Genomic DNA, 26,449 nt, shown 5'->3' on the forward strand with positions numbered 1-26,449 from the left:
ACCAGGGCGGAGCAGAGGGGCAGGAGGGAATAAGGACAGACAGACCCTGAGATCAAGAGACAACGTGAGCAGTGCTGGCAGAAGTGAAGCTGAACTCGAGCCTGTGTTGCAGGCATTGCCATAGGCACAGAATGGTAACAGCCCTCTCCAGCTGCCAGGTTCCAAGAAGGATAAAAACGTCTTGGGCATTCATTCATGCAATATTCAGTTCCACCACTTTCTATAAAGTTAACCAATGTGTTAGTTTTTGCTTGTTTTAAGGACCTATATGACCTTCACAACAAACAAGTGGAGGATACCCCCTGAAAGGAAATAGCTGTGTTAGTTCAAGCAGTGCTTTTGGAGTCATGCTGTTACCTAATGTCAAAAAATTGAATTCTTTTTGTCATTTGTAGGTGTTATTCAGCAACAACTAAGATGCTAGTGCTCAAATCAAAGCCAAAAACACATTTATTTTTTCTTTTCAATTGCAGCTCCAGCTAGAAAAACAGAAGGGAGAAATTCTTGGGGTAGTGATTGTGGAGTCTGGATGGGGATCCATTCTACCCACCGTTATCCTGGCTAATATGATGAACGGAGGCCCTGCAGCCCGTTCAGGAAAACTAAGCATTGGAGACCAAATTATGTCCATTAATGGGACCAGTTTAGTTGGTCTACCTCTTGCAACATGTCAAGGAATCATAAAGGTACCCACACTTACAACTATATGCTGTAGATTGTAAGCCAGTAGAGACGTAATGTTTTGATGAGCGACCCTGGAGGTTTCTAGCAGATAGGATCTTCATATTCCTGCAAAATAAATGACTGAAAACCCTGCCATTAACAAGAGGTAGAATTAGAAACAGAGACTTGGGGGTGATACAGAAATTTAGGGCTGGAGAATTGGACTGCACCTTTGTTACCGGACTATAACAAGCGAGGCCAGGTCTGAAAAACTTGCCTATAATAAGTTACTTCGCAATCTTCAGAGTTTCAGGCTTCCCCACAGCCTTCAAATTAAAATCTCAGGATTGAAATACGCTTCTTTGGGCTCCACATAGGTTAAATGGATGGAGGCTGGTAGATCGAGGGAGTACATGAAGATTCCCCAGACAAGATGGAATCTCAGAATGCAGTATCTTTAGTCACTGAGACTAAACCTAATATCTGGGTGGATCTGCCAAGACCAGCAGCAGCAGGAGATTAATTAGCCAGATGCTGGTAAAGGGCAAGAAGTAGTGAGGTTTGTTTTCTCTTGAAGACTTTCTTGATGTTTCTACAGTAGTTAAAGTAGTTCTACAGTAGTTGAAGGCAAAGTTTGTTATGTTTTGCTGGGCCCGATAGCTTGGGAAATAAATGAAACACAGCAACATGCCTTTAAGTTCACAACAGATGTTATTGGCTATTACCTCTCAGATCAGCTGCTTTACACTCTTGCAGTTTAGGAAACCACTACGGAAAGAGCGAATGGAGATCCACTGCAGAAACATTAACTTTTGGAATATCTTACAGGGTCTCAAGAATCAGACACAAGTCAAACTGAACATTGTCAGCTGTCCTCCTGTTACCACCGTCCTCATCAAACGGCCAGATTTAAAATACCAGCTGGGCTTCAGCGTACAGAATGGAATTGTAAGTTTGTGTCCATTGACTGTCTGGGGTTCGTTTTTTTTCTTTCTTTCTGTTTTTTCTTTCAAGAAACACACTCAAATACTGAAAAAATCCGTGCACGCGATCACACAGTGATCCCATAATTAATCAAAACCTTGTAATTACGTATTTGAGCAACGCAAATGGACATCACCAGGAGCACAAGTACTCCCAGTTCCTGAGGGATTTTCCTACATAGTACAATCACAAGATTTATAATCCAGATTTTTGGGTGCAATGTCGGGATGAGCTAATTCATGTATAACTCTGTCATTACTGTGCAAGAGTTGCAAGGAAAACTGTTATGCTGAAACAGGGTTTTACAATTTTAACATTCTAATCATAGTTCTGATCCTGGTTCTCCACTTTTCAGCATGGACTCGTTAAGACTTTTTTTTTTTCCGCTGGCCATAATTTATTTGGATCGCATGGTAGTGGGCAGGGGAGTGTAACTGTGACCTCCTGTGGTTATAATGAAACACCTCTTCCTACAAGTAATTGTGTAAGTTTGTGGCCCAGGTATCCCTCCTGTGCATGCTGCAGTTTCCCTGTGGTAACAGCAGCAAACAGAAGGAATGTGCCAGGTAACACTTACCCGGTGCAGCTCAGAGCCTTCCTCTCATAGTTCTTCCTTCCCAAGCCATTCTCCAACACCTTCCACGGCAAACTCCCAACACAACTAGCTCACGTAGTCACCTGGCCTTTCTGGGGGCTGATAGTAGCATTAGGGACTGTCTGTAGTGCAGGACCATCTCCTCTTCCTCCAGTCTAGGAAAAAAGATAAAAATCAGGCTGCTCACACAGAAAACCACATCACAAAGGACTGTGGGCTCTGGTCCCCTGTTCTGTGAAACTCATCACTTGAAGTTGCCAGATCTCTGTTTGCCACCCTGGGAAGAGTAGCAGGTAACTCTATAGGCTATGGTTTATGGGTCTGACTGGGTCAATTTAGCAAACTGGTGACTCATGAGCGGATTTCAGCCGTGCTAGCCATCTCCAAGTTACCAGTTCTAAGTGTTCCTGCCAAAGATCCCACATCAGCTGTGGTCACAGCAGAGACAAAGAACAGCTTTGGTCCAGATGGAAGCCCTCTCAATGGGTACCTACCCCAGGCTGACATCTTGTAGAAGCAGAGGTTTAAAGTTTGGGATTGATGCTCTGACACTGGAGTAGAGAGAGCAGTCTGTAAGAAAGTACAAAGAAAATCAGGTGCATGGCATATTTCTGACCTCTCCATGTGCTTAATCCCCTTCGTCCCACGTGGATGCGTATGCTCGGTGGGTATGGTTCTTGCTGGTAGGTCACTTTGTGTTAGCAAATCCCAAGCGGTGGTATAAAAAGGGTGGAAGGGATGGCATCTGATCTTACAAGATCTCACAGACGGCACCAAAACCGGCATATAACATCGAGGCATTAATTCATTTCCTAATTCCTAACCTGTGTAAATCTAGTACGTTCAGATGGAGCTATGATCAAAAGAGGAGAACATATTTAAGGAACAATGAGCAATACTATGGTGTGTGTTTATCGACTAATTCTTCTAGGAGACCTGTCACAGCAGTGGCGGGGCTTGAGTCAGGGCTGGGGAAGAGAATCAGGCCAAGCAGCATATCACGTCCTCACACAGACAAAGGCAGTTTCGGAGTCTGTGAGACAAGCTACTCATCTTGTCCCAGCTAATCATCTCCTACATATCCGTGCCTTAAAGTTCTGCAGACAGGGTTGTTTTCTTCCATAGCGTGCTCACTCCATCTGCTGGTCATTTGTCCTGTTCACTGCACCGGCTGGGCATCATTCATTCCACGTAAATGAGCAACATCAAGAGGATCAGTGTAAGTTCCAATATAAGGGCCACCAAATTCAGCATAGAAGTCCTTCTGAGATAACAAAAAAAGCAAGCTTTGTTACACACAGAGTCCGTGTTTTACTGTGAAAGCCGATGAACGAAAAGGAGAGGTCAGTATCATTTGTTGGGCTGCTACAGGGACGAGTTTCTGGGCCACTAAGTCCTTCCTCAGGTAAACCCTCTCTTACTTCACTTAAGATTTGAAAACATGGCTCTGCAAAGTACATCTCTCTGGTAGTTTGAAGCCAATTAAAAATTGGTTTTGTAACTGCCACCAATTGTAGCAAATTATGGGAGGGTTCAGAACCAATATTCTTCGTTGGCTCAGCATTAGCGCAGCGAAGAAATAAAGAGCTTTCCAGAAGGGCTGTAATGAAACGTCTCCTACGGCTGTGCCAGCACCGCATGAGGTGTGCAGCTGGCACGTCTGCGCCTCTTCTGCCAGCGGTTCCTTTTCGCCCTGCTTCTCCCATCTGTGCAGGGTGCTCAGCGAGCAGCCTGCAAACAACCTGCGCACACAAAAGGGGTGCCTGAGCTGGGCGTTACTCGTCGGGCGTCGGGAAGATGCTGCAGGTGACTCTTTTCTTCCCAGATTCTGTGTAGTTTAATTAACGCAGAGCCTCAGGTTGTGCTTTGTGGAGCGCTACGAGTGCCAGGTTTTGGAGGTTTTAGTTAGGGAACGGCACGACAGCATTTAACAAAGCATTAATTTTGCAAAATTTCTCTTGCACTAACGCTGCAACTATTCTTCAAGGCTCTTGAAAGTTTGATTGCATCTTTCAAAAGTCTAAAATTTTAACTGTAAAACCTGAAGAAGAAGAAAAATGAAACAAGTATGAATGTTGTGTGCTGGAGAGATGAACGTACGGTCACCTGTCAACCACATCTTGAAAATTATTATGCTACACTTTTAAAATTATGGTATTTAAATAGTTATCCTTTCCTAAATTATGAAGCATCTGTGGATTGCCGGTTTTATTTTTACTGCTGATAATGCACCACTTCTTAGTCTAGGTCTCAGCCACTTTCTCATGAGAAGTGTACCTACCCCAGAGCTATTCTACCTAAAAATACAGTCAAACTTAACAGAAGGGACAGTTTATTCTTTCTGCCTTACCTTTATTTATATATTATGTATATGTATATCTTACATACAGGCAAGCTAGGTAAAACTTTAACAGAATGGACAGTTTATTCTTTCTACCTTACCTTTATTTATGTATATTCTATATATGTATATCTTAGTCTATTTAAACCCTGTATATTTCCCCCCAGACAGTTTAAATTTTATTTTAAACTTGGTTTAAAGAGTAAGATGAGGAGAAGGCTGGTTTAATAGGTTATATTGAAGGCATTTACACAAAATCAACAGTCAGCTTGCCTTACGCTCTTCTGTGCTTCATGCTTTGCCACACAACAGGCAGTTGTAACAAAACTGATTGTGGCAGTTGCAATAAAATTGATTGTGAAGCTACTGAAGTTTCACATCTGATGGACTGCAGAATCTGTTATGCTGTACTCCCATTTTTGGGTGGTTTTTCCCTTCTCTTTTTTTTTTTTTTTTCAGTTTACACAACAAGTAGAACATAGGGTCTTGTTTCCAAGAAGAACCAGATAAGTCATACTTTATTTAGTAATATTACAGGTGTCACCATGCTGAAGAAATAGAGCAGGTTAAACGATCCTGGCTGGCTGGACTCATACCCACGTGGTGGTACTGCTCAGCTTACTTTTGCCAGCCTCATCTGCCACCGTTCCACTGAAGAGGAGGAAAGTCTTAAGGCTGCTTTGAGTCAGCCACCTGCAAATCCAGGAGGCACGTAACTCTGTGCTTTAGAGCACAGGGTATTCCTTTACACCTGTGCCTGGTCTCTGGCTTAAAAGGCACTGTTAAGCCCACTTGGGCTCTGTCTGTCCTCTTTCGAGCTCATTAAAACAGCTAACGCTCACAAAAAGGACGCTGACTCCCTTCCCTGGAGAGGGATCGAGTTCTTGAATGAAGATACAAGATGCTTCCTAGGTCTGAGGTTGTTAGAAAGCAGAAATTCTCTGATGGTATCGAAGTGCTTTCAGAGCCACACAATGAAAAGTGCTCTGGAGAGATATGCAAAGCCATTAGGTTTCCCTTTATTCCAGGGGGGTGAGAGGTCACATTCCCTTTTGCTCTGAAAGCTTTTATTTCAGTTGCCTGTGCCGTCTCTGTATTTTCTTTTATACTGGGCTACATACATATTCACAGGGTTTCCTTTGGCACATTCTGCTTTTTGTCCTTGCAGATTACTGCATGCAATCCCCAACAGCAAGGAGCAAATTCTAACCGTGAGTTGGGCTCAGAAGCTTTCTGTAAAAGAGAAGATCTATGTAGTACAGCTTAGCTATATGGTGAGAAGGCAAACTGCCTGCAAAACAACGTATTGCACGACTGATATTCAAGACACGATTCTGTGAAGGGTCCTGATGGAACCTCTCTCCACAGAGGTCCATCAGAAATAGGTTTTGAACCACAGGAGGTAAACCTCAGCCACAAATGACAGCATGGTGGAAGACAAGTCTGAGAAAGTTTTTTTCCCAGAATGTCTTTTGTAAACAAAGAATGACTACAGACTTTTGCTCCCCATATCAGGCAGCCTGAACTTTGAGTAAAAAGGGAATTCATTTTTATAGCATTGCTCTTCACAAAAAGGAATTTAAAGGAAACTGCTGGTGCCATGAAGAAAAGATCCCGGTCAATGACTGCTTCACCTTCAGCATAGTGCATCCTGCCCATCTGCCCACAGAGTGTTTCCGGATTGGATTACAAACTCTCTGGGACACAAGCCACATCTTATCATACCTGTATTTAGCTCTGAGCAAGTTAGCAGATCACAGCAAATAATAATAGTTCGTGGCATGTGATTCTAACCATTGACAGTAACGTTACAGGATGCTCTAACACCCAGTTCTCTTCCTCCAAGAAGAGGTTTCTCTCAGTCAACAGAAGGTCAGTCTCAGCACCGCTAAGCTCCGCTCGGTTCCACAGATTCAAGCCATCCGTTATCTGCCTTCAGTGCTGCATGAGCTTAGTCTTCTGAGATAATTTACCAACAATTCCTACCTAACATAGAGCTGTCTTGTCTGCCAGGGAGGGGGAAGCCCCCTTGCAGGGCTGTCCCTGCTGCCGAGGAAGAATCTTTCCAATTTGCCGTGCCGGATTGAGGTTTTCCTTTCTGCCTGTAAACCAGGCGAGTTGCAACCTCAGAATTATTTTATGTAGCAGGCTCTGCTGGGACTGTGCCTGGTGATTGTAACTCCTCTTGTGGAATTATTCCCCTATTGTAGAGGGCACAAAACTTGTGCCTTTTTCTGTACTGGTGCCTGCAGCTGCCGGTTGAAAGAGTGGCCTGACTTGCCTTCTTCATCCTAAGCTCCCTACGGCCAGCAGCGCTGTAAAACATGGAGAAAAGCAAACCACCTGTAAAAGAACCATAATCAGCCCATTTCATCGAATCGTAGAATGGTTTGGGTGGAAGAGATCTTCAAAAATAACACAGTTCCAACTCCCCTGCAGCGACATCTCCCGCTGGATCGCGTTGCTCAAAGGGGTCTCCACAACCTCCCTGGGTAACCTGGTTGCAGTGCCTCACCGCCCTCATGATCAAACATTTCTTCCTTGTGTCTTCGAGACAGATCTTTCCTTGTATCTTCCTTCTGCCTTTGTGAGCCTTTTAACCGACGCCAGCTTTCACTACAGAATGCCTGCGTGGCATCATCCGTGCCTTCAGCCTAAGCCAGTGTTTGTGTAGCGTTAAGGATTAAGTTTTATGTCAGTTTATTTCCAAGTATGAGAGAAAAAATTCCTGTTGTCGATTACTTTATGCATTTGCCATTAATCAGACAGAATAACAGGCTAGTTTGCAGAAACAGTCCAGGTGGCCCAGCCATTAGAAAAATCACTTCTATCCCAACAGTATACGAAACTTCTCTGTTTCTCCTAACTCCCCTTTTCCATGGCTGCTACCTATACCACCGTGTTAGGTATTTATATGTTCCCAGCCCAGAAGAATAAAAATAAAACCTGGAATTTGCAGCCATTTTGAAAAAACAAAACAACAGAAGAACCACCCAAACCACAAATAAACCAACATTTAAAACTTCACACTATTGCTTAATACATCCCACAAGTGTCTTCTGGGATCCTTACGGTGTCGCCACTCCTTGTTGTCTATTAAATCCTAGTAACTGGTATGTTACGACACTTCTGAAGTTTAATAAACTTTGCTTTCTCTTGGCAGATTTGCAGCTTGATGCGAGGTGGAATAGCTGAGAGGGGAGGGGTAAGAGTAGGACATCGTATTATTGAGATCAATGGACAAAGTGTTGTTGCCACGGCTCATGAGAAGATAGTACAAGCCTTGTCTAATTCAGTGGGAGAGGTAAGAAAACAAATACTTTATCAAGGAATTAAGACGGCTGAAAGAATGTTGGTTCCATTGAAAGGAGAGTCTTAACATAGTATTAAAACCACCACCCTCAGTAAAGTTGACTTAAGCATTAGTAAAAACAATTAACGACATTTTTTTGAATAGTTAGATGCACATTCATTGCATTTTCCCACTTATTTTCGTGAGTTCCTGGCATGATTCTGAACCTTCAACCTACTACTGTTTGAATTAAACCAATCAATTAAGTGAAGAAATCACTCAAGCCTCTTAGCTATGAAATGCCTCTTGGCTTATTCAGTACAACATCTGCCATAGAAATAAATCTGTATCAAAGGGCTAAAAGATTCAAACTGGTGCCATATATCAATAATTCCATTTCCTCTGAACATTTCCAGCTTACCTTGGGAATAAAGTAGGACATCTCTCTCCAGCACTTTTAGAGAAAACAGCAACAAATGAACAAGATCATAAAATTTATCATAATCCCCGCTGAATTTAGTGGTTGTATCATCCACAACCCTGGCCAGATCTTCCACTAGCTTTTGCCAAAAAATGCAATATAACACATTTTCCTGTGGAAAATGATACTTGAAAAATAATACAGGGTCTGTGCTTGTTGGCAGGAGCAGAGCAGTAGATTTCAGCAGAACCTCCGTGCCTTTATGGTACCTCTTTGCTGCGTCACATCTCACTCAGCACAGGAGGACAGTACAAAACTTTGGGTTTTTCAGCGTGAAGAGACCAAGATAAGAGGTCAGGGTGTGGCTGGTGAGGGTCTGTACTACCCGTTAGTAAAGTTCACCCACATTCCTCCTGCGTTGCCTGATACTTCCAGCTGTTACTACAGTTCTGATACAACTCTGATTAACTGATGCCTTTAATTCCGTTTGTCTGGAAAGTCCCTCTGACACGTATCACAGTTCTCATTGTAGAAAGAAGTTAGGTCCGAGGTTTGTGTTCAGAGGATCGTACTCCAAGTAGGAGAAAATACACAAATCGTGCCGGGAGGAAACCTAGAAGAAAAATCTAAGTTCCGTTAGTACCAGAACAGCAGAATGAATTTTCAGAGAGGTTTGTGCTGCTTGGTTTTTAACGACAGGAAGAGTTGAGGTGTCTTTTTCAGCTATATGGTGTTGCAACCTGTTGTTGTGATTTAGAAAAACCCAAACGCAGAAAAAAGGTAAAGAGAGCAAACCAGCTCGTCAGAATCAGAGAACTTTCAGTGACAAACTCATCACACCGACACCGATGGAAACCGGGACCGTAAATGTACTCACACCCCAGGGAGAGACAGGTCGGGCCCTTACGGATTATTTCAGGCTGGCAACAATTCTCTTGTAATTTCTGTGTCAATCACTTGACAGATTCACATGAAGACTATGCCAGCCGCCATGTTCCGGCTTCTAACCGGGCAGGAGACCCCGCTGTACATCTAGCACGCGACTCTCGCAGCAAAACAACTCAACGATCCCACCCGAGCTGAAGCGAATTTTGTATTTTGTATGAAGGAAAGGCTTGGAAGCTGACCTGCGGACTCCGGGACAAGGAACAGACAGGTGTCTCGGCCTTTTCTCTCCTTCCTTTTTATTTCTTTGCCAAAAAGCAATGAGAAGGATGGTCAAGACCAATAATCACTGAACAAAACTCTTTGTAAAACATTTCAGTATTTTGCAACATCTTCTAAACTCTTTTCTCATAAACCGTAAACTATATTTATTTGTAACCTTTCCGTGGAGTGACGTACGTCTGTCTGTCTTGTTTGATAACATGGTGAATGTGAATATTTGATGAATGAGACTGCAGGAAATGGCAAAGAGAAGCAATTAGAGAAAGTAAAAAAAAATAAAATAAATCCCAGTCCCATAAAGTAGTCTAATACCGATGGCTTTGCATCGTTTTGAAACTGGTGCCAAGGAGGTGGTATTTCAGTGGAAAGGAATGTGTGCAGTTAAAACTTTTAGATTCTAATGTACAGAAAACCACTGTAGTACTTGGTATCGTTCTGACAAGTGTAACCTGTTTGGCAAGGTGTGAACATAAAACATGTAACAAGTGTTTCATATGCTAAATAAAGAATAATTGCCACAAGATTAAAATCAATATATTTATTTAGATACATATTTATTTTTAATGCTTGTGATTTTTATGATTTAACAGAGTTACGTCATGGATAACTTATTGCACATGTTGTGTAACGTACCTGTTGGGCTGGGGTTTTTTTTCTCCCTTTAATTTTTGCACATTACCTTTTTGTTTCTATTCGCTCCAAATGGGAAAGCCATGCTTACCTGTTTCTGTCTTTTATAAAGCATTCTTCTTCCTAAGGCAATGTGTTCTGATTGTAAATTGTTTTGACAAATAACCTAGCACCATCAGCAGTATTAGAATGTGTGTAGATGAAAAAAACTTAGTAGTAAAGTTGTACTCCTTATGAGATAAATGTTAATTGGTGTAACTTTTCATCTGGATTTTTTCTGTTGGGCCAAGGCCTTGAAGAAAATACACTGTGACTTAAGAAGCCTTACCATGCAGTTACTAAAGAGCTTGAGACGACTGTACTTCAAGGAGTAGTGTGTTGCATGCAACTGACCTTAGGAAAGAATTAACCAAACAATCACTAATAAATCTGAAAAAATAAAGGAAGCTTGCTTAGTTTGTTTGTTGTGTAAGTTTACATTAAAAAAAAACCCAAACAAGTAGAAGATAATTTAATTCTTAATCTAAGTGCAGTTGCAAAGGTCACAGGTTATTTTTTTTTAAAAAGGAATTCATCTCTTGAATTAGGAATTTGTGTATCATTACGGAGAGCAGATGCTTTCGATCAGCATACCTTGTTGCCACTGGATGTCACTGTAACTTCCATCGATACGATAATTAAATACATTAAAATGGATGATTCTGTAAAACTTAAAGTACCCCTCTTCAGCTACATTCCTTTGTGACCTTTTCACAGGGCGTCTGCCCAGCTCAGAGTGACACAAATGAAACCAGTGTCTGAGTAAACCTCAAATGGAAACTAACGCTACTGACAAAAAAATATTAAACCCCCAAAACGTCAACTTGTGGGAGGTTCCTGCGGAGAACCTTTGGTTCAAGGCCCTTCCCATTCCCTCCGAGAGAGCCAGGACGAAGCTTGCACTGGAGGGCGTTGCGGGCAGCCCCGTGTTTATGCTGGTAATCAAATGAGCGTCAATGATATTTGCTTTCTGATTTTTTTTTTTTTCGATCAATGCCAGGTAAATCATAAATGCAGCAGAACCACAAGGACACGTTTTAGTAATCCTATTGTCCGGACTCCGAATTGGGGTAACAGTTCCTTTGGAAAAAAGGCTCAAGGCTTTGCTAGATAAAAACTCCTATCGGTTGGCACTTGTAAAAAGTTTGCGAACGATGCTTTTTTGGAAACGCAGGATTTCAAACGCTTTTTCCCTTTTGGTCATGATTTGCAGAGTACGTAACTGGCAGTTTTCAATAGCATACGCTCTCCCTATGAATATCCATTCATGAACTCAGGAGCACCCAGAACAAAGCCAAAATAAACCCCGCTGCAGCCGTTCCTGTCATTTAAAAGGGCAGCGATTGGGGGGCACACCCGAGGCAGGGGAAGCAGTTTTAATAGGACAGAGCAGTCAGCCTGGCATGAGAGCCCTGGAAACACGGATTGGAAGCAGCGCCGCGTGGGTGTACGAATCGCCTGGTACATTTCTATCCAAATCAGTTGTTGCAAAAGCAAAGTCCAGAAATACTTTTTATTAAAACACTGATCATAGATAAAACACTTTGAGGTACATTAAATAAATACAACTTTGCAGTTGTACAGCCGGCCTCGGGCGGTTTTGCAGTGGTTTTCAAGAAATGCTGGGCAGCATCAGCAGCATTTCTGTAAGTACATGGAAACAAACGCATTTCTGGTTGGGAAAACAGTTGTTCTGACTCTACTAATAAATCAGTTAAAATATTGCAGAAAAAATCAGGGCTGAAATTTACATTCAGAAAAACGGATGTTGTCCTCCTGCTGTTGGAATTCCAAAGGAAGAGACTTTTTAAAGTGATCCACTACTCATATTTCTCGTGGTCCCAGTCTCTTCCTTAATACTCTTTGCTGGAATCACGTACCTGCAGAGGATATTATCAAAGGACGGTCTCCCGGTAAACTCCAATTAAGCTGTGGGGCCTGTCCCGCTCTAAACTGCGACTGATGTGGGACCTACGGACGAAGGCAACTGGAGAGCTCAGAGCACCGCAGCTCTGGAGATGAAGATCTTCTTGAAGTCGCTTCCTAGAGGTATTCACATTCTGCTGGGAACTTGTAATGACCTGTGGAGAAGGGCAGGAGTGGAGAGGGGAAAAAAAAAACAAAACGGGGAGCACGGGGTGAGAAGTGTTTTCATTTAAAAGGTTCAGTCCCCGAACAGCGTTTCACTGGAGCTGTCTAAGGGTGGAGGAGGCATGTGTTCGTGCGGCCACCCAGAGACCTCCGCTTCTCAGGAGCAGCTGCTGGAAGCACCAGTACCTGTCCTGGTCAAGCAAGGAAGGCACAAAAAGCTCTTCGTTTCTGGCTGTTTGAATGAAAAGAGAGGCTGTGGAAAAGGTGGCAGCTCTGCCTCGTGATGGACAAACACAAATTTGGAGCAAATTCATCTGTTTCTCTTAGGAGAAAGAGACACCTCACTAACTTTGTTGAGGAAGGAAGAGAACTAAAAGTCTGCAAGCCCAGCACACAAATGTTTTGGCTTTAAGCCACTTCACAAATCTGAATTATACAACTATTTTACCAAGTGTCCTGGGACTTCTTAGATAAATTGCTGGGATGCCCTGCAGTTTTACTAGTTAATAACGGGTTTTGTTTGGGGGGTAAAAAAACAACCTCTACTAAAATTATTTCCTTATTGTGGGGAAAAAAAAAGAATGTCTCCCTGCATCTAGGAAACCCACACTGGATAAAAACTGGGCCATTTGTTTCTGGTTTTATGATCTAATTAAACATTCAAATTTGTTCCATGGTTTTGTTTTGTGAGAAACTATGGGGTTTTTTTGTCATTTAAAGAAATTTGGTTTCAACTTTCTAACCTTGAGGATTTAATGACCTACACATTTTGTCAAGCCGTATAAACATTAAAATTTAATTCCATAACTCCAAACATGAAAATTTGAACTCCGAACCGCCGCTCTAGTTAAAGCACGTCATGAGAGTACTGCTTGTCCAGCCGTGTGACTGCAGACGTAACTGATACGGACCTGCTTCTTTGTCCTACTTCACAGGTAGCAAACCCAACCTTGCATCAAGCTTTTGGAAACGCTCGGTATTCCCCAAACTATCTCACATGCTAAGGGCTAGTACAGCCTGTTTTCATACTCAGCCAGTTTGCCTCACTCAGAGCTCAGCAGACTGACAGCACAGAAATTACAGCGTCTCAGGTGTGGGGGGAAACAGCCCCTGGGCACGGAGGAAAGCCGACAGGCAACCTGAACGGTGTTAGTCAGTGCTACGGGCGTTCTGCTTTTCAGACCCGACAACAGGAAAGCAACTCCACTTCAGCAGCTCTCATTCTGGTCGCAATACTAGCAAGAGGTGATTCATCACCCTTCTTCCTGCCGAGAAGATGTATCACTGAACACGCGTTAGATAATAAAAGTTGCTGCCACCACTAATTCCCTTGTTTTAGAGGATTCCTTCCAAGCCTTGCATCTGGTTTATTCGCAACTCAAGGTAAGGAGATGCATGATTCCTTCATTTGGAAAAGCATCGCTCTCAGTTATTTCTTTAAAAGATAGCACCGGTCATTTATCATTCTTGTAGCTGGGAGTTAAGGTTACCGCGTCCTTCCCTTTTGATCGATGGTGGCCCCTGCTTGTGTATCTACCCTTTCTTTTCAACCTCTTTTCACGTCCTGTGCGCACGGATTTGCCAAGTGTGTACCTCAGTACAGAAACACAAATTCAAGTGTGGAACAGTCAGAAGCACAGAAAGATGTTGGAATTAAGGGTGATTATCAATGGGTCCATCAGCTCCCTCTAGAAATCCCAGTGTATTACTGGGTCCAGCTTAAGAATTTTAAATGCTTTTGTTTCAGTGTAAAATTCATTACTGCACAACAAACATAAATTATTTCTTACTAAAGCCATGCTACTATAAAATTACTTCTGTAGGAGTTGCCTGAAGTTCTTAAAACTGTAAAAACATTTAAATAAGGTATCTGTCCACCATGGTTGAACAGATCTTTAGAACACAAGTGGCCTACCTGGTCTATAATATTGGCACTGAAGATGGCTTCTTCCATGTGTCTCTCATCAGATTTTATTACTGATCGGATGCTGTTCACTACGTGCCGCACTTCTGGAGGGAGATTACAGTTTGAATGTTCCAAAAATTTTGCAACTAAAATTTTTGTGTCTTTATAGGCCTTAAGGTCCACTAGAGAGTGTGGCCGCTCCTTTGCGACTGTGTGCAAAGCCTTTGGCTTTAGGTGTAGCTCAATCTTCCGTGCATCCCTCTGTTTTCCGGTTGGTAGGCAACTGCTCAAAGAATGCTGACAACCAGAGGCAACCATATGAGAGCCACAAATGGGAACTAAAAAAGGGGGGAAAAATATCTTTAAAGTAATAGTTTAAAAAAAAAAAAAGTAAAGGCAAAACAAGTATTGTCACAAAAGTTTTTACTTTGATGTAAAACCTGTTTTGTCTGAAGAATAACATCAACATGTAATCTAGGAAATACTGCAAAAACCAGGTGATTTTAACAGGGGTCCAGAGGAGACTCTTGCCAGGGACCACGAAGGACTGTGTTTGTGATGAGTGGGCGGATAATTAAAGCACTTCATAAATCACTGATATTTTTGTTACCTCTACTTTCAGGGACTTCAGTTGACATTCATGATAAGGGGAGGCACTCCCTACCCTGACACATATGTAATATGGAATGGGTTTAGGCCCAGCCTCTTCTCCCCAACTTTAAAACTCAGCTTATGTCTAGGCCTTGAAAATTGTAAGCAGTGAGTAACACAAGGTGATTACGAAATACAGAAAAAGCCAAAATGCTAAAGTGGGGGGACTTAATTCACATCATGTATTTTCACTCAGCATTACATGTCATATATTTGTGCTGTTAGTGATTTTTCTGCCCCAAATTGTCTAGAGCTTGTTTCTCTGTCAGAAGCTTTTAATTATTTTTAAAACAAAAGGAAACCTGCCTGGATGCATTTCTCTGGCAAGGGGTTGGACTGGATGATCTCCAGAGGTCCCTTCCAACCCCCAACATTCTGTGATTCTACAAAACCCATCTGATCCTGCTTTAGAAAAGCAACTCTCACCTGTTTCTAATGCAGCTGGAGACAATCCTGCATCTTGACGCTGGCTGCACACCAGAGCCCAGGCACAATTATCACCTTTAACCAAAGACAGAGACACAGTCAAGCCCCGCTATCCTCTGCCCAAAGCAAGGAAAAATACATGGGAATATTTTACAGAATTAAACTATCCAGACGAAATACTCACAAAGAGAAGCTACTATACACAGAAATGTCCTAGGAGCTGTTCAATAAATACAAGTGGAAAGATACGGTTCCAGCGTGAAGGTTTCCTCTCTGATACACAGCTCTCAAATCCCAAGTGTTCCAGGCCTTAGCACGGAAGCTAGGGATGTCTCCCTGCATGGGGCAGACCTCAGACTTTCCTTGGCAGACAGAGTTTATCTCAGAATAAGTGAAAACTGAGGGATTTCGATCCCCCTTCTTTCTACAAACCCAGCACTTTGCTCAGTATTTCCAGCTCCTGGAATTCCGGAGGGGTAGGTCTGCGTTCTTGGCGGGACAAGTGCCATCCACCACCCATGGGATGGGCAGGCAGGTGGCCGCCGTGGTTACTGATGGTGGATACCAAGGGGTTACAGAACATGTACAAACAGCTCTGGACAGAGTTACCTTCTAACGACAGAGCTTCTGGGACGCCAGCATGATGAGATCACACTGCGCGGTAATTACCACTGCAGCCTTTTTGATTTCAAGCTTGTGACAGTCGAGATGGAAGAAACCCCTCACATTTACGCTCAGGCTGTTTACATCTGTTTCCAAGACTGAAAACTGTTTTGAACTTCTGGGTAGATTAGAAGAGGTTTTCTTCCATATCTTCAGGGAAAGTTTATAATGAAAAGCTGCTATAATCCTCTGGTACAGTGAATAATTAAATGAAGGAAAAGAAAATGAAGGAAACATATAAAACCTGTAAGAAATTAAGGGAGACAGCTTCTATTCTGTCTTTAATTTGCTTTATTCTGCTTAAGTATTGCAGCATGTGAATCACAGCGTGCTTATTAGGAGAGGTTCTGTCTTCCCGTCCCTTATTACACTGCTTAACCTACTTACAGCACAATCGGAACGACCCCACTAGACATCATCCTGAATTATCTGGAACACAGACACTACCATAATCACTCAGGCACTTAACTGATAGAGCCATATAGTCTGTCATATCTGATTATAAATTAAGTTTATTGCAACAGTGCTAGAAGTTGATTTTGTCTTCTTTTAGCTTGATAAACTTTATGAAGAAAAGACAGAAAAACATGCAAACTACTTGTTTGTAAGAATTTTTTTTTAAGTGGGAACTATTTCTTGCAGGGATGACACGTGAACCCACCATACCCACACTGTCCAGGAACAGTGACTATCAAGGAACCTATCAAACTAAACTTTCATCTTTAATTTCTGTAATAGCAATGGCAGATATTTCAAAACAAATAGACAAATTCACTTTCAGCAATAAAGGAGTAATGGGAGAATTATTGACTATACATACACTAAAGACCCCATCCTGTCAAGATGTGCTTGAGGCACGTGAATTGTGTTCTATTGACCTAAAAGCGCAGGTTAATGCCAGCACTAAAATTCCCAGATTACTATTTTATTAGATCTCATTGCTGTTGTGTCAAATAAATGATGTTCCAAACCATGTCCAGCACAGTCACAACGTTAAAGACCCATTTAACAAACTCTACACAGCAAATTTCAAGGTTGTGTTTCCAAATCTCTTCACGTTGACTTGCACGGGGAGGCGAATCAGGAGATAAATTATCTTTTCTTCAAGTAGAAAGACTGGTTCCTAAGACAAAACCAAACTGCACTTCACCAACCTGACCATGGAATTTTCCCATTTGTGAATATGCTTGAAGGTCCCCCACCCCTCAGTTCTCGAAAATCCACTCTTACATGAGTTACGAAAGATACCTACTTACAGCTCCATCTTTCATATGTCACTCTATTTGACCAGTTCTTCTGCTCCAGGGTGGTTTTACAATGTAAGTGCATGTTACTGAAAAAACACCCAACGCTTTCTCTTCTGGGTTGGTTAGGTGATGAAGCTCACTCAGTTTATCTTTGCCTACCATTCAACTCTGGGGATGTATTTTAGAATTGTGCAGTGAATACCAAATAGCCAAAAATTAAATTATAAAAACTGTGAAGAACTTCAGCTGTGTGTCACAGCTTAGGAAAAATAAGTTTCAGGGGTGCTACAAACCGTCGGTAGAATTGTGCCGCTTCTGACCTATGGATGATTCCCAAATGGACTTCAACAAACAGCAGAGGGAGGAGAAGTGGTGTGAAGCTGTGCAAACCTTCACAGAGTAAAATTTTGCAAACTGTAGTTTGCCAAACGTAAATGGAAGTAAAATGCACATCTGGACTCCACTGCTTCTTGTAAAGATTTTGTTTTTAATGATTCTTCTGTAGGCAGGAAAAGAATGATGCTCCTGACACCAGCTAGGAGGCCACTGGCCTTCCGGGCTACCTGGGCACCCTGCTGGCTCGTGTTCCACTGGCTGGCGCCCCCCGCTGGCCGGGGCCTCTCAAAGCCGCTCCTCCCCCAGTTGGGGGTTATTGTGGCCAAAGTGTAGGACCCGCAGCTCACGTGGGGCTGAGAACTTGGAAATTAGTCAAAAGAATTGCGATAGTGCCACTCCTCCAGAAAAGATGATGGCTGTATTTCGGACAAGCTAAAAATGAAGGCAGAGCATCTCTCCTACCAGGCATCCCAGCAGGCAGCTACCGCTGCCCACAGTGATCTCTTTCAAACACTGCTCAGAGAGCGCATGGAGGGCAACACCGAAAACTTGCAGAGCGTGATCCAAAAGAGAAAGGTCTGTTCTTGTCTCAGGCCCAGTAGGAAGGGCTCAGCAATTCCTACTTACTCTCTTCACAGCAGCTTCTCTGCACCTATATCCTAGCAGAGTAAATTTCATAAACTCAATTCAGACTTCTAGATCTCCCTGGCCAGCATGCCGAGGCTCCATTTCTAAAGGCAAAAGCCATTGAACTGTTGAGCTCAGGAGCACGCCTCTGAAATTCACAGGAACAGAATAATCATGCAAAAAGTGTAACAGAACCAACACATCATCTTCCTAAATGAAACCAGTTATTTCAGCATTTTGTCCACTTTTGTTCTGAGCTAGTCACAACTCTTTCTCTAGATGCCTTGCAAGCCCAGGGAACACACATCTGTAGCATCACCAGCTACGACATCCTGCAAAGCTTTCAATCTTCTCTTTCAAACCACTTCTCCAGGTTACACCTCTGCATTTCTCTGAACAACTTATACTCCTGTAAAACCTGCCCCTTTCAAATGGTTTAGACAGCTCCACATTCCTAAAGCCGCTCTCTGCTAAATCAAACATTTCTTTTCCACTGACAAGCAGATTTTTATGAAGCTCCACTGCTGAGCTTACAACATCTCTCTTCTTCCCTGGTTGTCTAAAAGGACGTTCAGAGAAGTTGCTTATCCACGACAAGCAGAAACTTTCCTTCTCATCTAGCCTCTTGTCCCGTGCCTCATCTTTCACACCTTCATCCTTTAAAACTTTTCACGGTACACTCCAGCTTGCCGCTAGGCAGTCGCACACGCTCTGACAGGCGCCAGCACTGTCAGCGTCACCTTCAGGAAACACAACCTGCTGTACTACAAGCACGACAGCTCAGTTAACCGCTTCCGAAACCAGACCCCAGCTCCCATTCAACGTACTCGTTGAGCTTCTCAGCACGCCAGTAGTAAGAGGTGGAAGCATCTACTGAAGAAACGTGCTTTTTCAGCAGTGCGGAAAGATCGGTACAATTCAGAGAAGCCAAAATTAAATTTCATTCTGTCGCTTTTCCCATTCCTGTTCTTCCGAAAAGTCTTCAAATCTAGAAGATGTGCCCAGAACTAAAGCCTTCACACTTAATTCAACCCTCACTGGAACAAGCTGGGTCATCTCCAGCAGCACCAGTTGCTGCACAAATCCCACCCCAGTTGTTTGCTCCATGCTCCGTCAGCCTTACGGCACTCCACCTACCTTCTGCGTGAGATGAACAGGAGACAGGGTCACTAGTTGATCGGACTATATGTGAAACGCGGTGTTTCGTAACGTGACACTGCTGGACAGCACTCTCGTGGCCACTCGTGAGCCTGAACCGGGGCGAGGTCCGGAAAGGGCCAGGGGGCTGGCTGAAGTCCGCACAGCAGATTTTCTTCTTCAAAGGCGGTGTGGCATTGCTCTCCGGAGCAGAACCCTGCAGTTCTCTTTCCGAGGGGCCGAAATTATCCGAGGAACAGTCCAAGGACCTGCCGTGGGCACAGTTCTTCTCCTGTCCTTGAGACCTATCTGCAGAGGCTCGACTGTGGGAACTGCTGTCCTCGTGAGGAAAACCCTCTGAGCGAGTTCTGTGGAACCTGCAGCGGGCGCTGCAATCCAGAGTGCTGCAGCTCTGGTCCGCAGCCCCTTTGGGCGTTGGGCAGTAGGGAGAAAGATCTTCGGAATGGAGAGATCCCTGAACTTCCAGCGAACAAAGATCTTCAGAGGAGTAGCTACGCTCTGGGATGTCAACAGCCTCAGAGACCATCAAAGAGGTGCTCTCAACGGAAACTGCAAAACAAGAGATTCAGAGAAAAATGAAGGACTTCTTACCCCTCTCCCATTTTCAATACACTGACTGAAATTTAGTAGTTGGCAAATAAAGCAGTAATTACTCAAAAGCTTCCAGTCGACAGAATGTCAAAGCAAAAAAAGACCCAAGTAATTTACTTATTTCTAGTCTCCTTCAGCAAAGATAATTCGTGCTGTCCTTGAGTATTTTCTTCAACTAATAAGCATGCTTCAGCTCTGATACCCGAGTATTACCTGTAACTACATTTGGACAGGAATGACTCTTTCGTTACTGGTAAACAACGAGCGATTGCCTGTGCCAGAAAAAGCAAAACTTGACACAAATGCTGAAAAAAAATGGGTCTCATCACTTTTAAGCCTATCACTGCTGTCAATAATTAGCTTTGTACCTAATCAATCAAAAATATTAGCTTTGTGCCTGATCAATTGCTTCCCTGAGGCATATTTTTAAGTTCTTTACAAATGAGAATTCACAGTCTTACAACATCTCTAGCAGAGAAAATGTGACACACACACACAATTCCGGTAGAAGCTACACACACTACACATGGTCACATACTCTCTGACGCCCGTTGCATTCCAAAATGAGATTATTGTCCTGTCCTGTGCCACGTCTATAAATACACGTTATGGATGGAAATGGCCTTTGTATGAAAGTAGGTATTTGAATCATAGAATCATAGAACCATAGAATGGCCTAGGCTGGAAGGGACCTTAGAGATCATCTAGTCCAACCTCCCTGTCATGGGCAGGGACGCCACCTCTTGACTAGATCAGGCAACACATGGGGACCGAGCGGGAATCGAACCCACGACCTCGGTGTTGGTCCTCGTCAGCACCGCGCTCAAACCACTGAGCTCTGCATTATGCCCAAAGCCATGACAAAAATAAATTAAACTAGATAATCCAGTCTCCAATAATATAAACAACACTATCCATATCAGAGTGGAATTCCTTAAAGTCCTACATCTAAAATAAAAATCACTTTATTCAGCTCAGCAGCCTCTAATACCTTTTTTTTGCAGAGCAGCTGTTGGTAACTATATTGATGACTTCAGCTGTTTTGTTCAGGAATAGAAAAATAGGATCTTTTAGTGAATTGGAGAACATTTGTTAAATGCTCCCGTGTTTTGGGGTCTAGGAAGCAGCTACAATATAGGGAAATTAGCTATCAAAATGAAAATCAAATATTCATGAGCTTGGATTTTATGAAGGACATTTTCTTCTTACATCAAATGAATCACACCAACTGTTTTCTATTGGGGCTTCCAGGAAATAAATTTGTAATACTTAGAAGGCAGTCGTAATATTGCCAAAAAGGGCATAATAATGCCAAAAGGGACATAATAATCAGAACAGAAGTACATCTATATATCTACATAATGCTAGAAAAACACAAAATGCCCCATTTATGTGTTAGGTGTGTAGCTGCAGTGGCTTATTGGACTATTTATATTTGTGACTTTTTTTTTACCAACCATTTTTTACCTAGTTAGATGATTCTTTGCAACATATTCCCTTAACTCAAGCTTTGAAATATCTACACAGTTTGTAGAGACGAATGAAAGCATCCAGTTTGTGCCTGTCTCCACTGTCCAAATTCTCTCAGCTTTGAATCAATTTAGTTGAAAACTAGATTGTGGTTGGTTGTACCATTTACTCCCTGGACCTGTAATGGTATTTAATGGTATTTACAGCTTCACCTTATTCCACTCTTCCACTAGTGTGGTTTTTCCAGTACTACGGAGGGGTCTGAAGCAGATGAGAAGCAATCACTGCTCGCAAGACGTGGCGTGGTGACACCGGACTGGTTTTACATGAATAAAACACGCCCGAGGACCTGCCTCGCATGTGCGCACAGCACAAAAAATGTCAAGGCCCTGGCTTGAGAGCTGAGCCACTGCTTACCAACAGCCAGACCTCCAACACCGGCCTTTCAGTTCAGACCTTCACAGGTGGATGTGAAGTCCAAATGTACTTACAAACTTTAGCAATCAGCTCTGCAGACATGACCCTCGGCTGTCAAACACTAGGGTTTAAAAACAAAAACTGATATTCAGCAGCAGCTAAAGATGACCGCTGTTGGCTCTGGGAACTGAAATCCTACTCCGTGGGTAGGAACAGAAGCTCCTCCCTAACCTGCCAGGCTGTCAGTCCCGCTCTGCTCTGGATGCGCAGCGAGAGCGCACTGCTGCTGCTTCCTGGACATTCCTCCGCCCCTACGCGTGCTGATGACACCTGCCAGCCTATTCACCAGTATGATATGAATACGATGTGGAAAAAAAAGTATAGTGGAAGTTTTACTAAAATATTTTTTTCTTACAAACTGCTCAACATCTCTTGATCCGCTGAGGCTGTAACATTGAAAAAGTAGACACGATAAAAAGGCCTATTCTAGTAACTTTTAAACTTTCAACAGCTTCCGTGCTGCTACTCCTCTACTTGCATTCTCATCCACACTTCAGGCAGCAAGCTCCCCATTCCAGCTTTGGCAACCGTGAAGGAAACTACTACGTGGAAAAGGCAAGTGGAGTATGAGGAAGGCACCTCTGTTTGCTGCCAAGAAGAAACAAACTGCCACTTAGGTGCATGATTGTTCAAAGAGAAATTACAGTCGTGGCATCTGCCTCAATGGGCTTTTCTAGAGCATGCTTTGCTGAAAAATCGCCCCTCTGCATTTCCAGCCACATTTTCATTTGCTCTGCATTTCCAGCCACATCAGTTTATGACTGTGAAAACATTCTTCTTGCCACGAGCAATCTGAAAGCAAATCCTTCTTCCTCCGTTGGGAAGGGCAGAAGAGAAGGAAAAGCGCACTCAACATCTTTCTCAAGCGGAGAGGCAGAACGCTGTGCTCACCTTGCGTGCTGAAGTCCAGGGTCACGTTCCCCTCACCCAAGCTTGATTCAGACACTTGCCGATCAGTACCAGTGAGCTAAATGAAAATTAACGAAACAGCCCGTTAATCTGCAGTTCACCAAAACAAAGTACAGTGCTGATGATCTTAACAACACACCTGGCAATGTGAAATAGCTGCCATATAAGCTGCTACTGAGGCTGAAAGCTATTTAAAGATGTAGGATTTTACAGTGTCTTTGGGTCAGGGCACAGGAACACGCTTAGAACAATTTTTCATTTCTCTACAAACTAATGATTTTATTACAAGCAATCTCTTTTTCTACAGTCTGCGTTCTTCCATGTTATGCCTTTTTCCCCCATCACGTTTTACCACCCTAAAATAGGACGGAGAACAACAGAAACCATAAAAACAAGCCCAGGAGCGGTATTTCCCTCCGGTGATTTGCTGACATGTTCTCACCTAATGTGTTTTCTGTAACATCACTGCCACCCAAGGGGGCAGACACCAGGTGTGCTCCAGCCTAGCAGCGGTTGCTGAAGGGAGGTAATACCAGCACTCACCTTTTTTCTGAAAGGATGGATCTAAGTGGGTAACTTCCCTTTTTGGGAATCACGTGAACAAACTACAGAATCAGTCCTGCTGGAAAGACTTGATCCATGAACATCTGAAATTTAGGAAATTTCCTTTCTACTGAGTTTAACAGACTTTGGATTGGATGTTGTTGCCAATCTCATTAGATTTTTCACAGTTCTTTTGATTGTGATTGATTGGAATAATTTTTTGAATAACGGCTGGTAACAATAAGTGCAAAAAAGTCAAAGGGAATGAGACCGATACCATCTTTAGCAGAAAGCATCACGTCTGCTACTGTCTGTAGGGCCACAATTAACTTGTAAAAGCTTATTACAGTGACAGAGTGACAGTCTTGAAATAACCATCAGTCACCTCTGTGAAAACCTTTTTGTCAAGAGCTTAATTTGTATCTGGCCTTCTAAATAAATTGAATGCGACACTATTACTCTAAAGCTATTAAGGAAAGAGCTTCCAGTGCATATGCCAGTAGGGATGTACGCACACAGACACAGACATAACTTATTGTGCTCACTAATTATATTTTTAATATCTATCTATCTATCGATTCATCCATCCATCCAGCCATCTATCTATCCATCCATAGCTTACTATGATCATGTGATCAGGAAACTTTTTCAGACACAAATTTAGTTTTTAAAGTGATTTTAAGTCCAAGGGTTAGCAAATAAAACTCTATTTAAAAAAAAAAAAGGATTAGTACCAGAAACACTGTAATGAGCAATAGATGGATAGAGGACTGGGAAGCAAAAGTGAAATCACTCATATTTTTATACATTTTGCTTGGAAATTTCTTAAAGGATCTCTCTCTGTTGAGGCAGAGTATCACATCTGTGGCAAAAAAAACCCCAAACATTCATGGTGTCACTCTTAAGTTGCAGACCATTCCTGGAAACTAACTGTGGAACCGCTGGGAATTAACTGGAGAAGTAAGAAGTGTTCTCAAAAGCTCTTTGTCGCTGGACAAAATCCCATCAGACTAACGACATTGTGGAATCAATAATATAAAGGTTTAAGGGTGTTTGTTTCTTTCAAAAATCTAGGGGGTTCCATTTTAAATCGAAGTAGTTGCATAAATTCTTAATCTTTGACAGCAAAATACCTGCTGAATATTTGTGCTGAACAATGTACTGACATAGTTTTACAGGTGGAAGATACACCTCGTATTTGCATACCTTCATTTCCTATTACACAAACCTTTCTAGACTACAACAGTTCAATTCTCTCCTTAGTTTGCCAAAGGGAACAGTTAAAGTATTGACAGAATTTTGGGACCTGGGAATAAGAACAACTAAGCTCTGACACAAGCCCCGGCGCGGCTGTCAGTATCTCCTGTGACATCGTGTTGGTGCAGAGCTCGCGCTGGGCGCACTGAGCACCCAAGGCGGATTCCAACGCGGGCAGGAGCCAAACCTAAGCTAAAGGCCAGGTGCAAGGCTGGGAAAATTAGCTGCCTCTTGTTTTGTTAGAAGCATGTTATAAGACCGTGAGAGCAGAGGTCTGGCTTGGGTGAGAAATATGGGATTAAGGACTGAAACAGAGAGAGACTCCCTTGTATTCTTCCTTTAGCCCTGGCCAAGTGGTGAGAGGAAATCAACAGAGCAAACAGCACCAGATGTTCCCGCGTTCGAAGTTCTGTAAGATTGTTTATTCAATAGTCTAAAAGCTGGACCCTCTTGCAGCGACGCTGGAGCCCTCCCCTACGAGTGGACGCGCCGCATAGGACTCCCCAGTTGACGGGACAGTTCTCCAGAATCCTCGCTGCAACAGCGGCTCCCCAGGTCTGGATGCTGATTTTGGGGCGCTTGGTGATGGATCTTTCTTAATACCTGTCGCTAACCCTAATGAGCCATGATGAGATGCATTACTCTGCTTGTTCTCCTTGCTGCTTAAAACTAGAGTATAATCAGCTTGTGTTGCCTTCTTCTTGTAATACTTTGAAATAGACAGTAAAACAAGCTTATCCTTCTGTTGGTGCCTGTGGCTCTCTTCTGCGGGACGCCCCCCGCCCGGGCCCATTAGCAAAACACTCACCTAGGGTAAAGAGTCACATCTTACTCAGGAAAACCACAGGGAGGAGCTGTTCTTGGCACTCTCCATGCAATGAGATTTGCATCTTTCACATCCCTTGGAATTTAGACGGACACAGAAGTTCAGCCACCACCCATCGCATCCCTTCTCAGGCTCTGCCTCAACCTCAGAGGCTCCTACTGATGGTGAAACCCCTGCAGGAACCTACCTGAAGACATGGGACTGCACAAACAAGACAACATTCTTGACTCGTTACTCTGTGAATCAGACACGCACGGCCTCTCAGTGTAACTTAGGGATGCTTGCTTATATACTGCAGACTATATTCTAGTTTAATTACAGCTGCTAGAAACTAGCAAACCAGCAAACCTCACAACCAAAGGCCGAGAATATGACAAACAGATGGGAGAAATGCACCCAAGCAGAAACTGTTCCTTGGGACCAAATGGAAGACTGCGAATACTCCACTCTCTCTCTATATCTCCCACATATCGATAAGCACTCATCATCTTTAGAGTTTATCTCTTTAGGGCCTCACTGAGAACTAGCATCCCTACTAGCAGGAAAATGAGATTTCAAAATTTTGGGCATGCAGGAGAAATCAGGGATATAATTTGAATTTTAGTTTCTTCTGGTTTTTTTTTCAGTATTAAGCCATTTAAACTTAATCTGAACAATGCCTTAATTTTTCCTTCCCTCCTTCTTTTTCCATTCACAAGAATAATTGCTGAATTTATTTTTACATGCATTTGGAACTGATTAACCTTCTTGCTTGGGGGAAGGAGAACCACGGTTCTAATTGTAGGAGCTAGCACTGATGATTTTTTGTCAGGTCAGAGCTTTGGTTCCCACACGGATGGTGCATGGTTTATACAGGTTCTTGCACAGCCCAGGGCAACAAAAACTTACTGATGTGCATGTCCTCAGACATAAATCTGATAAAGACAGTCACTAAACTAGCAATGGGAAAAGGAAAGAAAAAACATGCTTTTAGCAAGCTTGTACAGCAACCTTATAAAACAGTCACTGGTATAATTCACCCAGAACCCTCAACTTTTTCCTTTTCCTTTTCCTTTTCCTTTTCCCTTTTCCTTTTCCTTTTCTTTCCTTTCTCCTTCCCTTCCCTTCCCTTCCCCCTTTCCCTCTCTCCTTCTTTCCTC

The 26,449-nt window shown here is 42.9% G+C and overlaps 2 protein-coding genes across 2 annotated transcripts in view; one reads left to right on the forward strand and one right to left on the reverse strand.

Annotated features, from left to right (window-relative positions):
- Positions 1 to 471: 471 nt before the first annotated feature.
- Positions 472 to 9,722, forward strand: LOC104270309 (amyloid beta A4 precursor protein-binding family A member 2-like). Its single transcript, XM_009864628.1, has 4 exons — positions 472 to 686; positions 1,492 to 1,611; positions 7,747 to 7,887; positions 9,261 to 9,722. Exons 1-4 carry the CDS (start codon positions 567 to 569, stop codon positions 9,330 to 9,332), a joined length of 453 nt encoding a protein of 150 aa, XP_009862930.1. The 5' UTR covers positions 472 to 566; the 3' UTR covers positions 9,333 to 9,722.
- Positions 9,723 to 11,808: 2,086 nt separating this feature from the next.
- The window catches only part of LOC104270310 (protein FAM189A1-like), a gene marked incomplete at its 5' end in the record, with an annotated part of 16,836 nt that continues 2,195 nt past the window's right edge, over positions 11,809 to 26,449 (reverse strand). Inside the window, 5 exons of the mRNA XM_009864629.1 lie at positions 11,809 to 12,213; positions 14,139 to 14,467; positions 15,207 to 15,281; positions 19,217 to 19,786; positions 22,667 to 22,742. Of these exons, the coding sequence (XP_009862931.1) occupies positions 12,028 to 12,213; positions 14,139 to 14,467; positions 15,207 to 15,281; positions 19,217 to 19,786; positions 22,667 to 22,742 (1,236 nt within the window). The remainder of the gene's footprint in view (positions 12,214 to 14,138; positions 14,468 to 15,206; positions 15,282 to 19,216; positions 19,787 to 22,666; positions 22,743 to 26,449) is intronic.

This window comes from Apaloderma vittatum, unplaced genomic scaffold, assembly GCF_000703405.1.
Source record: "Apaloderma vittatum isolate BGI_N311 unplaced genomic scaffold, ASM70340v1 scaffold22602, whole genome shotgun sequence".
In the NCBI taxonomy this organism is placed as follows: Eukaryota; Metazoa; Chordata; class Aves; order Trogoniformes; family Trogonidae; genus Apaloderma; species Apaloderma vittatum.